This window comes from Larimichthys crocea, chromosome III (assembly GCF_000972845.2).
Source record: "Larimichthys crocea isolate SSNF chromosome III, L_crocea_2.0, whole genome shotgun sequence".
NCBI lineage: Eukaryota > Metazoa > Chordata > Actinopteri > Sciaenidae > Larimichthys > Larimichthys crocea.
The window spans coordinates 14095799-14110360 of NC_040013.1; the positions used below are offsets into that span (position 1 = coordinate 14095799).

At 39.3% G+C, this 14562-nt stretch overlaps 1 protein-coding gene across 1 annotated transcript in view; it reads left to right on the plus strand.

Moving 5' to 3' along the window:
* The window catches only part of LOC104940198 (eyes shut homolog), a 69455-nt gene extending 54948 nt beyond the window's left edge, over positions 1-14507 (plus strand). Inside the window, exons 16-23 of the mRNA XM_027277576.1 lie at positions 2885-3057; positions 7363-7545; positions 8548-8714; positions 9364-9508; positions 11440-11614; positions 11868-12040; positions 12148-12309; positions 12960-14507. Of these exons, the coding sequence (XP_027133377.1) occupies positions 2885-3057; positions 7363-7545; positions 8548-8714; positions 9364-9508; positions 11440-11614; positions 11868-12040; positions 12148-12309; positions 12960-14152 (2371 nt within the window). The 3' untranslated portion in view covers positions 14153-14507. The remainder of the gene's footprint in view (positions 1-2884; positions 3058-7362; positions 7546-8547; positions 8715-9363; positions 9509-11439; positions 11615-11867; positions 12041-12147; positions 12310-12959) is intronic.
* Positions 14508-14562: the final 55 nt, after the last annotated feature.

A 14562-nucleotide genomic window follows, 5' to 3' on the forward strand; every position in this document is an offset into this window, starting at 1 on the left:
GGAAGAGGTCAGGGAAATATCGAACAGACGTCTCCTAAAACAGGAACGTCAGGTGAATGCCATGTGTAAATTCTACGTAATCTCTTTGCTAAAATTCTGAGTGAGGAGCTAATTGTCTTTCAAATGATTTTTCTTCCCATCCACTAAGAATCATCGTGTCTATAGTATAACGTGCCCAATTGGCTGTTAACAACACTGGAAAGCAAATGGCATTTCAGTACCAAAGCAGTTCCTCTCTATAAATAATATCTGCTAAAACACAGTGGCCATTTTTATTTTAACAAAGGATGAAGTGAGCTAAACGCTTTCATCCCGACAACTGAAGACTACCATGGCAGCACAGCCTCATCAGTTCTTTAGAAATATCATTTGCATACCAACAAGCACTTGAAATGAAGTGCTCTGTAAATAACTTACAAGGGATGGAATCTGAGAAATGTGTGTGGCCACACAGCGCATTGTTCTAGCTGACAGGGATATCATAAGCTAAGCAGTCAATTATTCATTATTTTATCTGATCATTAGATTAAAAATGTAGTCTTCCTTAATAATTTATCTAGCCTACAGTGTGCTGTAGTGGTGCAGTCCTTGAATGACGTGAGATATGGCGAGTACCAGCTTTATGCATTTGTGATTAACATATTCAAATTAGTTTGCAAACATAACTACAATTCCATAATCAAAGTGATTACCTCAGCCAAATTAAAATCACCTTTTGTCACCCCACACTTCCACATTTTTGATTAGGCCAATTAAAATTCAAGTGTTTTCAACCGTGCTCCTTCTCCTCTTCTATCTACACTTTACCGTTTTGGAGGCGGCAATATGTGCTGCTCGTTTTTAATGCTCACATACAAATCATTTGGCAGATTAATATCTTCCCCTAAATTGCTTGTGGTTTAGCAAGTTAAGTGTTTGTCGTTTTTATGGTTTTCAGGATCAAAATTCCTAATGGCAAAATTGTTCTATGATGACAATGGTAATGAGGATGATACTTGCATCACATCAAATCCATTTGCAACGTCACAAAAAAGACAGAAAGTAAGACAACAAACAAACACACGTGCATTTAACATAACATTACAAACAAAGGAGACAATATTCAAGGATCTTCAATGTGCATTTTATCTGGGATTAAGCTCCGCATTTAATTTCAGGATTGACTGGTGCACAAAAGAGTGCTTCAGTCAAACTTTGTAAAATCGTGGAACGGCGTATCTACTGTTTGATGGCATTCACTGCCTTAATATTCCATTCAAATTCATTTACATTTTATTTCAGACTCTATGCTCAGATAAAAGACAAGACATTACATAAAACAGGTTGACAATATGTTATTATGGTAGGCTGATTCATAGAATCTCTCAAGGGGTTGACCTACATACTTTGTGCAGATTTTCATTTGGCTGAGACATTTGTATCACTTGCAACATATCAGGCAAAAGTTCGTGTCTATTCAACACATCTGTATTGAAATGCTAAAGATTTGAAGGTCAATATTGAGCTTCTCAAGCTCAATTGCCGTACTTCAGAAATATTAAAATGTGATGTGAAAAAAAATACGTAGATTTATAAATGTATACTCAACAAAGCCACAAAACCTGTTTCTAGAAAATAGCCCACAATGAGGCAAAATTTATGCTCATATTTGAAATAATCTATGAGGGACTTTGCTTTAATTTGTGTATCCATCCATAATTTCTTCTACACTTACTTATTGTGTGTTTTACTATTGCAGTTCTGTATAAGTTGCAGTCTCTCAGCAAAAACACTTATTCACACTTACATTCACACCTACTAACATTTTAAACTCTCCACTTCTCCTAACCTGGATGTTTTTTGACTGTAGGAGGAAAACCCACGCAGTTTTGAGTCACGAACATTCAAACGCAAACTCTAACTGACAATGCAAGGGACAAATTAGCAGCGCTCAAAGAACTGAAACATGGAGACCTTTAAATATTTGATTCAGGTTGTCAAAGATTATAAATAATAATGCCTCATCTTTTTAACACATGACAATTTTCATCGGTGACTTTTTTTATTTTTTTAATGGTCACAACAGGCAGTGACAGTTTGCAGCTGTTTGCCTTAAAATGTCTTGAAATCCACATAAGCACCCTGTTAATAAACATATACGAGATTATTTCACTGTATTATACAGCATCCATTTGTACTTCAAAACAGTGATATCTAACAATGCTCAACTCCAGTGACAGAATGTAAATATTTTATTTCAAGAAGCCAGTTTTTCAAGGCGCAAACTACATCCTGCAGTGCTGCTGCTCAAAACACATTATTAATTTATAGATTTGAAACTCCACCAATGCTTCCTCTATCTGATATTATATCTTTCAAAGTTGTGCACATCTCAGAGCATTTTATAAAGTCCCTGTCTGCATATTACTTTGCATGCTAGATCACCCTCCTCTTCTTGCCAAGAGAGCAAGCCGACGCATATGAATCGAGGAAAGAAGACATAGAAAATCTTGTACAGTTTCTGGTTATAAGTTTTCTGACACATTACTAATCATCTGCTGTTATTTTTTAGGCTGCATGTGTTTATTTTCACCAGAAGACGTGAAGTCGTTTCTGCCTCTGCGGAAACTACTGAGATGAATAAATCTACAAGAAGATTCATATTTTTCTTCACCACTATCTCCACATTCCCTCAAATGCTTGTGTTTGAGCAAGTCTCATGTATCAGGCTGGATTTACATCTTTTATGCATTACGGGGGCGGGTTACTTTATCATCACTTCTCTCCATGTGTGTTCTGTCGGCCACTGTGTGAGCTTGTAAAGCATCTGGACATGTTGCTGCAGTGTCATGGTCCATTTTCACCTCAGGCCTAATAATGTCTCCCTCTATGTCTACACATTTAGTGATGCTGAGGACTGGTTCTGTGAATGCCCCACGCTCTACACAGGCCGACTGTGCCAGTTCCACGCCTGCGAGCGCAACCCCTGTGGTCATGGAGCCACATGCATCCCAAAGTCACCATTGGAAGCCGTGTGTCTCTGCCCCTATGGAAGACAAGGTCTACTGTGTGAGGAATGTAAGTGTTACAGCGCCCCACAGATGCAATGCCGTGTAAATTTAGCAGCTTTATTTAGAGGCTGATCTGCAAACAGTTGGTGAATGAGAGCCCTGAGCAGTTGGTAGAATGAGAGCCTGTTGTTAAGTAAAGGGATTAATGAAACTAAATTGTGCTGAAAAGGCAGAAACGTTGTTCTCCAGCAATAGAGTCAGATAACCAAGGCAAAACTCATGGATACTTTGCTGAATGACTATTCTTAGTTCATAAGATCTTTTTAACAATACTACTTTCAGCAGTGTGGTTCAAAGCAACTTTTCTTTTTCTTACAATGTCAGGTGTGGGGTGTTGATGTGGTACCAGCTACATTAATAAGCTTGCTCATTATCATTTCTGTCTGTCTGTGGCCACTTACTTTCCATTTTATCATAAGCTACCATATAACACAATATCCCGCCAAATCATAACTTTCTGTTTCACACAGCTTCAAAACAAGTATTTGATCAAGGGTTACAAAATTCTGAGTGGCTAACCAAGACTCAAGTCTGAACTGTTAGCATTTAACCCTTGTTCAAGTCAGTTAATAATGGCTGTGCAGTTATCTAACAATGGGAGGAGGCTCTGTACCGTATTATATATTGTACTGAAACACAAAAACAGGTGTTATACAGTATATGGTCTCCACCTAAGCCAAGACATTGAAATCGATAACTACAAGCTGGACTTGTTGAAGACCCTCAAGAACAAATGATTAACAAAAACGCATAAATGACCAAATACTTGCACGACTGACATTTCCACTTATGTTTAATGCTAATAAGCAGACATAAGCATGTTAAACTAAGATAGTGACAATGGTAAGCAAACATGCTAAAGCCAATGACAGTATAAAGAATGGACAGAGCCTGAGTGACATCACCAAAGCGCTGTTTTGAAGCTGAAAATTGGATGTATTGTACCATGTAGGATGTATTGACTCACTTTTGTAGCCTGCCTCAAGCGGTTGCTCAAGGAATTACAGTTTTTAACATTTCCTTCATTTCCCAGCACCAGAGGTTGCCGCTTGGCTAAAACATAAGCATGTTGGCACTGTAATGCTTAGATGTCTTGCTTACTCAAAATTGCAAATTCAGATGTATAGAGAATGTATAGACAAAGTGCATTTGTTATATACTGGTTTATTCCATAGTTCCAAACAGTATCGTCATAAGAGAGAGACTTCACAGATTGTGCTTCTCACAAACAAAGGGCTTCGCTTGACTAAACCGACTGCAGGAGCAGCAGGGTGCTTGGTATATAAGTCCCTCATCCATGTCACAGCACCTGACAGACTCTCAGCACCCACATGCCAAAAGAAATAATCTAACCTTCCAGTGTCAGACTAAGTATATGGCTGACATTTTAATTTTAATCCTGATAACATCAGATAAGATCAGAGTCAAAACTGATCACTCCTGGTCCCCTGCTCCTCTTTTTTATACTTGGTGCTTGAAGCAAAATACTGTCAGTGATGGCATGGAGAGAGCTACAGTTTGTCTAGCTGGAAAGATGAAAGAGCAAAATGTTTTCTTTTTTTTCTAGATATAATATTTTTACTTCTTAGTTTTCATGTGCACTTTAATTCATAAGGTTGGTTTATGAACAAGCAGGAAACAGAGGAAAGGGAAGACTAGGAAGTGCTACTGATGCTGGAATGCCTCAAGAGTTGAGTAAATGAAATATTAATGGATGTTTAAGATGACTTCACTCAGAATTATTAACGATCTACCTTTGTACACAAGTGTCCTATACGTCCTGTTAAAGATTCATGTGTAGAATTAATAGACAGAAAGAAAACAAGAGTGAAGACAATACAGTGCATGTGAAATACACAGTACTACAACCTCTTGTTTTTCAAATCAAGACCATGAGCACCGTTTACAAATTCTAGCTATGATTATCATTTTGATTGTTTTGATTTTGTCAGTGTTTAGTGAGCGTGTGTTAAGTGAGGTCTGAATGCACGAAGCAAGAAAAACGTGTAGCAAGAAAAATGACACTGGCATTAACATAGCCTCACGATAAGCAAACAAACAAAAAGCCAAGTGCAGACATGCAGTTATGTAATGAAATCTTTTTTTCAGTACATCATATTTTCATAGATACATTTTATACAATCCATTTTCAATGCTTTAATGTTGGTGGCTGAACACCGTGCAGCATTATTCTGCATCAGCACTTCAGTTTAGTATTGATTTAGTGAAGTTTCTGTTAACCTTGCATTGTTCTGAGATTGAAAAGAATATAATTGTATACTGTATGCAGTATCTCCAACTCAGGACAAGTGTGCCGTTTTCCCAGCTGTGGCAGCTAAGATGCACACTGTGCGCATGCAGTTTTTGTCAGAATGTATTTCACAATCTGGTGCCGCATGTCATTTAGTCTTTCTCCTGCCACTCCTGCTAGTTTGCACCATATTACACAAATACCCAGCAAAGTGGAAATGCTGTGTAATGTTATTTGACAGAGTGTGGCGTTATAATCCATAGATGGATGCGTTTCACAGAGGCAGGCCATAAGCTTCTGTGGTAATAATATGTTCTGTAACCACTAGTTAAGAGTGTTATACGATGATGAGTTAGCCGACAGAAACTGTGCTTAGGAACACACAACTGTAACCTCAATGATTTGTGTTGATTTAGCATTTACATATCAAATATAATGCCACATGCCTGAGAATGAGTGGCTGTCTGCACGATGGTTGAATGAGTACAATAAGTAATAGAAGATTTACGCAGTTATTCACTTCTACAATCCTATCAGCTCCGACATCACAGGAGTTATTATGGACCTTTGTGATTCCGAATGAACTCTGTTAAGCGCACCCAAAGGTAACTGATAGTAAAGCCAACCTTTTCACAGGCCTAGTTACTGTATGAATTTAAACCTGCCTGCAGGATAGTTCTAAGCCTTTTAGTGTGCACTGAATGAGACGTAGACGGGGAGTTATATTTCAGAAATTTCAGGGGATTAAGTTAGAATCAGGACCACATGCAAAATCAGATGATGTTAAGTTTATAACTTCTAAGTTTTGTGGATGCTATATACAAGAGGTGTTGATTTAACTCCCTGTGCATTCTTGTCTCATATACCGACACAGGGTAACAAACATTTACAGTATAATGAAACTTTAACACTTCTGGGACGGTCTCAGCAATAACAATATAACCTCACAAGGTTAGTAAGTAAAGCTTTTATTCGATCATACAGTTAGTATGCACACGTTTTGGATCTGGAAAACTATTCTTTTCAAAAGTACTATGACACAGGCGTTAATAGACACTGAGAACACGTTTATGAATAAATCAGTTTTGATAACAAACTCTGATTAAAAATATATATATAATTACAAGATCAAATATAAAACAATTACTGACTCTCAGAATAGTTTGATATTACATTTGTAATAGTATAACTTCCTATTATATTAATTCCTGGTATATGTGTGTGCCAATATCAGTTTGTATCTGTAAGTAATTTATTTATTTTTGAGCACACACGCACAAAGCTTAAAAAAAGACTATATCTATAACACACAGGCTATTCAATGAGACAATAGGCAAATAAAGCTCTTGCAGACTGCAGATGAAAACAGAATCATTTCCAGCTTTATTAATAATTTAGCTGCCAAACAGAGCTGAGGGCAGTCACAAAGGGGAGCTCTGAACCCCTCTCAGCAATCGCCTGGGGCTGCAGAAGAATATGCAAGGTGTTTCAAGTGCAGTTTTGTGTTCGGATCCTCGCTTGCTGTATTGAACAAGAAAAAAAAAAAAGCCAAAACAATACACGGCAGCATGTAATTTTGAATGACTGAGGGGGAATTTACATTGAGTCCCTTGTGGTAAATCAAGTAGATGGGAACGCTGAGAGGGAGTACAAGAGAGAGCATTATTGAATCAACCATGCATTCTGAATAATAAACTTGAGATTGTAATTGAATCACTTGGATTATTGTGCCACCCTTGTGAACATTGAGTATGAAGCGACGCTTGCTCACCAGAACCTCCTAAACAGCTACTAATGAAAACAGAATAGGACTGAAGAGGTGATAGTATTTGAAAACAGGTCATCATGTAATAGCACTCAGAAAAGAAAATATTTCACTAGCCCCCGGTATGTAATGTGTAGCAATAGTGCCATCTTTTGGTAACCTGTGAGGGTGACGATGCATCAGACCTGTTCTCTCAACAAGATCACCCCACACACAAAATGAGCCCTACAGCTACACTGGTCACACTTTACCACAAATATGAAATAAATGTGTTTCTAACTGTGTTTGTTTTGCAGCCATCAATATAACACGTGCCAGATTCAGTGGAAGTGATGAGTTTGGTTACACTTCCTTTGTGGCTTATTCCTCCATCCCGAGTCTTGGTTTCTTCTATGAGTTCAAGTTGAAGTTCACGCTTGCCAATAATTCATCTGCTGTGAAAGACAACCTGATGCTGTTCGCTGGGCATAAAGGACAAGGTGAGCTCCAATCTAGACACCCATACACAGCAATTTAAAATAAATCTTACGGTCAAATGAAAAGGAAAACAACTTTGCGACGTCTACTCAGTTGGATTTTAGTTGTCAAACTTCATTAAGGGTTTTAAAAGACATGCTATTGCCGTGTGGAGAAGCTTCACCCGCTGTGTATGGTAATGTGCTTTCTAATAGATTCCCACTCTCCTCTGAGAACCTCTAATCAAGAGGATTCCCGAAGGATCGTCGTTCTTGGCAGATTTTGAGACATCAATAATGAGTCCTCCTGCAGTCCAGCAATTAGTTGATTTCCAGTTAAATTGTTATTGTACTTGACTTTCAAAGGGAGCATGTTAGAATTGCTAGTATAATATGAACATGTGAGCCAAGCATCTCAAAAGTATCAGTGTTAATTGCATTAAACAGACTTTGAAGTGCAGGTGCAGTGTGATGCTGTCAGCAGGCATCACTTTAAATTAGAATCTCCTTCCTGTGGGGTCAGATATAGTCGCGGGTAGCCGGCGTGTCATTGTCACCAGCATGTTTCATCAAACGAAGAAGTATGAAAAAGATCTTGTGGATCTCCTGCACTTTTCTCTTGAGAGTACAATTCATCAAGGTGTAGGCAAAACAAAACGAGAGCAATATGAATAATGAAAGATTCGTCAGAAGTGTGAGCAGCACTGTTGGAAACAGTACAAATTCAAAGGCACAATGTAAGAACAGATGAAATGCGAACAATTCACATGATAATTGGTTTTAATGAAGTGGCATCTTTTGATCACCACCAACCACCAAGGAATGAAGTGGAGGTAATTACTTCACTGCAGCGATCAAGTTACACAAAATTAAACAAGCAGAGAGTCAGAATATAGAAAAAAAATTCTTCTATCTTTAAGCAAACAAATGTTTATTCTAAATGTTTGTTGTAGTGTTTTTAGTTGGTGTTTTCACTGCAAGAGGAATGTTTTTCTGTTTGAGTTTTTGTCAACTTCTGTTTTCCAGGCAACGATGGTGATGACTTCTTTGTTTTGGGGCTACGGAATGGCAGAGTTGTGCATAAATTCAACCTTGGATCAGGCATCGCAGTCATAGTCAGTGATCGACTGAACCACAGGATCAACATTCACACTGTTACATTTGGGAGATCAAAGAAAACGGGATGGCTGAAGGTGATTTGATGATAAGAAAAGTGTCACTTTTGGAAAAAAAGTGTTCCAGTACCTGGTGTATCAGAATAAATAACAGACCAATGAGGAAGTATTGACAGAAGGTGTGGAACTGATGTGTTCCCTCATTTCATCTCATCAAAACAGTTAGTGACCCCCTCTTTACACTCATTTTCTCACCTCACTATAAATGGCACATCTTTGTGTACATGCACAGAATATAGATTAATCGCTGTCAGGGGCTGGTAAATACTGTTATATCGAGGTGAATGTTTTCTTGGAACACATCAGGTTTCTGTGTACCAGTAAATCATTCTAGCCCAGTGATCAGGCAGTACAGAATGTTCACATCATCTAAGTGTGGCTGAAAATTCTGCAGGAATAGTAAGATGCTTTTGAGTCAGCAAGGCCGAGATCCCAGGGGAGTCGATGCCTCAAAGAATTTAGTCTGTTCAGAGGTAAAAACATGGCACTATAGTACTGTAGCTACTGTGGCTAATAGGTGGACACTGCCGGAATAATTCCGTGATCAATCCAAGGTAATACATTTTGTCAACTTTGGAAGATTCTTAAATAAACGGAGCTCCCACACTGACGCCTACAGATACAAGACTCCAGTCTGAGTACTGACAATTTACTGTGTCTTTCTCAGGTTGATGGGCAGCGCAACAGAACAGGATCATCTCCAGGACCCCTGGTGGGCCTCAATGTTTTCAACCAGCTCTTTGTGGGTGGATATAATGAGTACACCCCTGAACTACTGCCACTTGGCTCCAGGTTCCGTGATGGCTTTCAGGGTAAGACTGCTACAGCTTTATTACAACCCAACACTGCTGTCTGGAGTGAGAGCACTGGGAGCTTGGAGTTTCTCCCAGGATCTCCATCTTTTTGTAAGCAGAGGGGAAAGTGTGTAATGAAAAGGGAGTTTACAGCCTTGGACTGTGTTTGTGGCCAGAAGAGAGCTTTGAAGTTGATTGTATCTGCACCCATTAATCACTGCCTATATAGTCTTATGTTGTGTGCAAATCTATTCCACTGCTGATAAGTCACTTCAACAAGGGTGCCATACCAATAATCTTTGCCATCGTCAACATCATTTATGCTTTCTCTCAAGTGACCCCATGTAGGAATGTATTTTGGAGAGCATTCATTGTGCCTGCTAATGTACGAAGCTGTGGAGTAAAATTGCCATAACTGTAATGATGACAACAGCTATGAATATCATCATAACCATATTCAGCAGTCTCTGCACTACAGCAATGAAGCTTGTTATTATAAAATGTCATGGCGGATCCATTTGAGGTGAACAAGAGCTTTTTATCTTTAAGGACTGGAGCGTTCTCGTGCGTTTGTTTATTTGTGGTCATATAATTCATTTTTCTGCTCACCAAATAAACCTTTAAAAAATCAAATCAGCTATGGTAGAGCATGGATCGTGCTGTATCAGACAGTCACAGTCACACTTACTGGTAGGCACTACCTGAGCCAGGCGACACTAGTGGAACCATAACCTTTTTGCTCAGGATGTAATGAGAACTCATGAGTGTCTAATCAGATCTGTGTGACCTTCCTCGAGCCCTAATCATGATGGCTGGCAGTGAACGCACTGATAATGCACTTCACTCCCAGTTATCAACAGATCCACACTCCCCTGTGGAAAGGTGGCAGAGGAGGTACTATGGCTGCTGGGGGGAAAGAATCAGTTACTTAGTTTAAGCTGGTGATCAAATAGCAGCAAGAAATTGGGGAAGTTTGTGTTTGTCGAGTGTTCACGCTGCTTTGATGCAGATATTCGTTATCAGACTTGCTAGAAGATCCTGAGGGTCATTTCCTTTTGAAACCCCAAGAGTTACCACAGGAGTGTGGCAAAGAACATTATTCTGAAATTTGACAGTTTTGTTAGAAAATGTTTTTTTTTTTTCATTTTAATTTCAGAGTTTTCTCTGACAGGTCCTATTGCTAGACTTGGCACATCAGGTTTCTTGGTTCTGTTACAAGAGGCAGCGTGTGCAGCTAGAACAAAAATAACCAGCTTTTATAATCTTCCTTATGAATCTGCTACGCTTTTCCGACTGTCTATGTTTGCAGCACCGCAACCATCACTTGAGTCTGCCAAGTAGACAGCATCATGCCATGAATATTCATGAGTGAGCATGACATTTCCCCTGCATCCTGTTTATGCCAGTGACTAATGCAGCAGAGAGGAGCTAGTCTGCATGTGCAGATGACTACGAAGGCTTGTGCTCGGGCCTTATATTTATAGAAGGCCCTGTGCTCTGCAGGTACAGGCCAAAGCAAATATTGTCTTGATAAAATTGAATTATGAGAGCAAAAAGCAAATACGATGAGAGAGATGCATGATGACAGGGGGGAAAAAAAACTTGGATTTCAAAACTCAGACATCCTGGATGTGAATTGTGTAGACTATAGAGATTTTATACTATCAAATTCAAGTTAACACAAAGACATGTGGATTTATGTATGTGTACTTGATATTAAATCATGTGGCAACAAAATAAACAAGCATCAAAGAAATGCATTTCAAATGCAGCACACAGTTCTATTGACCTCATTTGAGTGGGAAACACAATTCAGATTTAACACATTTTAGTCTGCGCACCTTTGATCTATATAAGCAAACTAAAGAATGTTGCTTTTCCTGTGATAATCCCTTATCAAAGAAATGAACAAGATCCCTCTGACATCGGTGCGTTTGTTCTTTTCAAAGGGTGCATTTTTGATCTACAGTTTTCCACAAGAAGAGACGGAAAGTTCCAAGTACTGGGACAGCCTGCGGGACATCCGGCCTACGGGCGCAGCGTGGGTCAGTGTGGTGTCAGCCCGTGTGTTCATGTTCAGTGCAGAAACGGAGGGACGTGTGTGGACTCCGGCTCGTCTGTGTAGTAAGTGGAAATAAACAATATTTGGATTCATTTTCTGATTATGTAAAATAAGGATTCCACTTGTGAATAATACATGTAGGCGTTATATTTCAGTTAAATGGAAGCAGCAACTTTACATGATGTCCATATTCTCAAATGTATTGCGACTTGGCATCAGTAGCCTATAGAAAATCAGTTACACAGTGGAAGTATAGCGAAAGGAAATGACAGTGTTTACAAGCTTTTCACAGTGTCTGACTGTGTCCGTCTGCAGTTGCCAGTGCCCATTAAGATGGAAGGGAGCGCTCTGTTCTGAGACCGTGTCTGTGTGTGATGTCGAGCACAGTCCCCCTCCACTGTGTGCCCACGGCTCCACCTGCATCCCTCTCCCGAATGGATATACCTGCCAGTGCCCCCTGGGGACTGCGGGACTCTACTGCGAGAAAGGTTGCATCATTGAACCTTAACTGTATAATTATGTTTTTTTGTTTATTTAATAAGACAAGACATTCACTATTCACTTATTTAACTGCTCTTTTGTTTTGCCTGTTCAGCTGTGACCATCAGTGACCCATTCTTCAGTGGTAACCAGTCTTCATGGATGTCATTCCCACATACGAGTATTAGACACAGGACTGTTCTGCAGCTGCAGTTCCAGCCTTTATCACCTGATGGCATCCTCGTGTACATTGCACAGCATCTCAGTGCCGGAGCTGGTGAGAACATTTCATTTCCTATTTAAGACAAGCTTTGTTTTAATAAATGAAATATTAAGTTGTGTGTGTTGACGTGTAAGAACCAGAGTTTTCTCTTTGATATCCTGCCACCATAGCAACACATAACAAGTACCAACAGCATTATAAAATAATAATACATGATAGAAACTTTCATAATTCTATACATGCAATGGAAATATGATTGTTGAATTATTCTTTGAGTATGTCATGCCAAAAGCCATCTAAAAACATAGTACCAATATGTTAGGTTAAGATTCATGTTGATTTAGAAGTATTTTTAAAAATCATATTCTCAGATCTCCTCAAAAAGAGTCAAATTAAATTTTCAGTTCACCAAAATTAGGAGAAAACAATATGTGTTTTAACGAACCTCAAGTACAGACGTCACAAGATGAATCCATTTCAAGGTGATTCACAGAACAGGAAAAAAGGACAGAAAAAAATAATGTTCTTACTTTTCTTTTTGCTAATTTATTGTAAAATACACGGGATGAAAACACAAAAAAATCATATAGTATACAGTACTGTATATTTTCATAGTGGTCCTTACTGCCCAAACCATCAGAACAACAAAAACTACTGTCAACAATGACACTGTACTAAATCGCTGTTTTATTTTATTACTACAGGAGACTTTTTGTGCCTATCCCTGACATCTGGGTTTGTCCAACTGCGATTCAACCTGGGGGACGGTATCCACATCCTGAAGTCTGTTGAGCGAGTGGACTTGAGTGGCCGGACCTGGCACACGGTGAAGGCTGGGCGATTTGGTCACCAAGGCTTCCTCAGTCTGGATAACCAGGAGGTTAGAGAGAATGGGACTGAAGGGATGGCCACCCTTGATGTTGCTACGGACATCTTTGTCGGGGGCGTGTCCACTCTGAGCTTCGTCTCCACAGATGCAACTGAAGGAGAGCCAATGGGATTCACTGGTGGTTTAAGAGAACTCATAGTCAACGGTGAAGAGTTTGAGTTAACAGAGACGGGGGCGATAAGTGGAGCAAATGTAGGGGACTGGGATGGGACTGCCTGCGGTTACAAAGTGTGCCAAAATGGAGGTCGCTGCTTGGCAGCAGGAACCAACTCATTCATATGTGTATGCCTGCCATCATGGACTGGTTCTGTGTGTAACCAGTCTGTAAGCTGTGTAAACAACATCTGCAAACACGGATCCTTATGTGCTCCATCTAGTGTCACCTCATACCGCTGCATATGTCCCTTAGGATGGGGAGGGAGGTACTGTGACAAGGAAATAGCCACAGACACTTTCAAATTTGTGGGAAACTCATATGTTAAATACTGGGACCTGAGATACAACACAAGGAATTTTAAATATACACAGGTTTCCTTCAGTTTCAGCACAAACACAAATGACAGCGTGATCATGTGGATGGGAAAGGCAGAACACGAAGACGATGACTACCTCACAGTCGGACTTGAGAACAGTCAACTCAAGATTGCGGTCAACCTCGGAGAAAGACTTTCCGTCCCAATAACTTTCAGAAATCTCACACTATGCTGCAACAAATGGTATAATGTTTCCATATCTTTAAACAGCACAGTTATTCAAGTCTTCCTAAACAATAAGAGAATCCTTTTTGAAGACATGGACCCATTTGAGCGTTATGTGGCCTTAAACTATGCCGGTCAACTTTACTTTGGAGGATTTGAGTTATACAGAAATGTATCAGTTGTTACTTCTGGGCTGTTTTCGAAAGCCTTCGAAGGGAATCTCAGAAACGTTTATTTGTTTAAAGACACCAAGCCGCTGCTGTTTCTCAGAGATAGCAAGGGTTTTAATGTTTATGACGGCAATGAATAGTAGTGAAACTCTTGGCACCTACAATAGCTGAACATTCCCCTTGTGACATGATCTTAAACTTGATTGTGTTTTATAATGCCCTACAACAAAGTTGTCCATGAGATTTGTGTGATACTTGGCAGTGGTAGCTTTAGTGTTTTAAAGGAAAGTTCACAATAAACTTTATTTCACCACTTGTTTCTTCAACACTGTACAGCTTGATTTTCATCTGACTTCTTTATGGATCATTGAAGTTTTACTGGGATGTGGGTACTTCGTCTGATTGTCTGAGCTGCACTTCACAAAACTTTACTTGGATGAAATATTTCAAACATAATTTTAAGTCTTAAAAGTCAAATGTGAAATGTATCCTTGCCGGACATGTCTCTTTTTGTAAATAACAACTTTAGAATAAAAGTACAACTTAAATA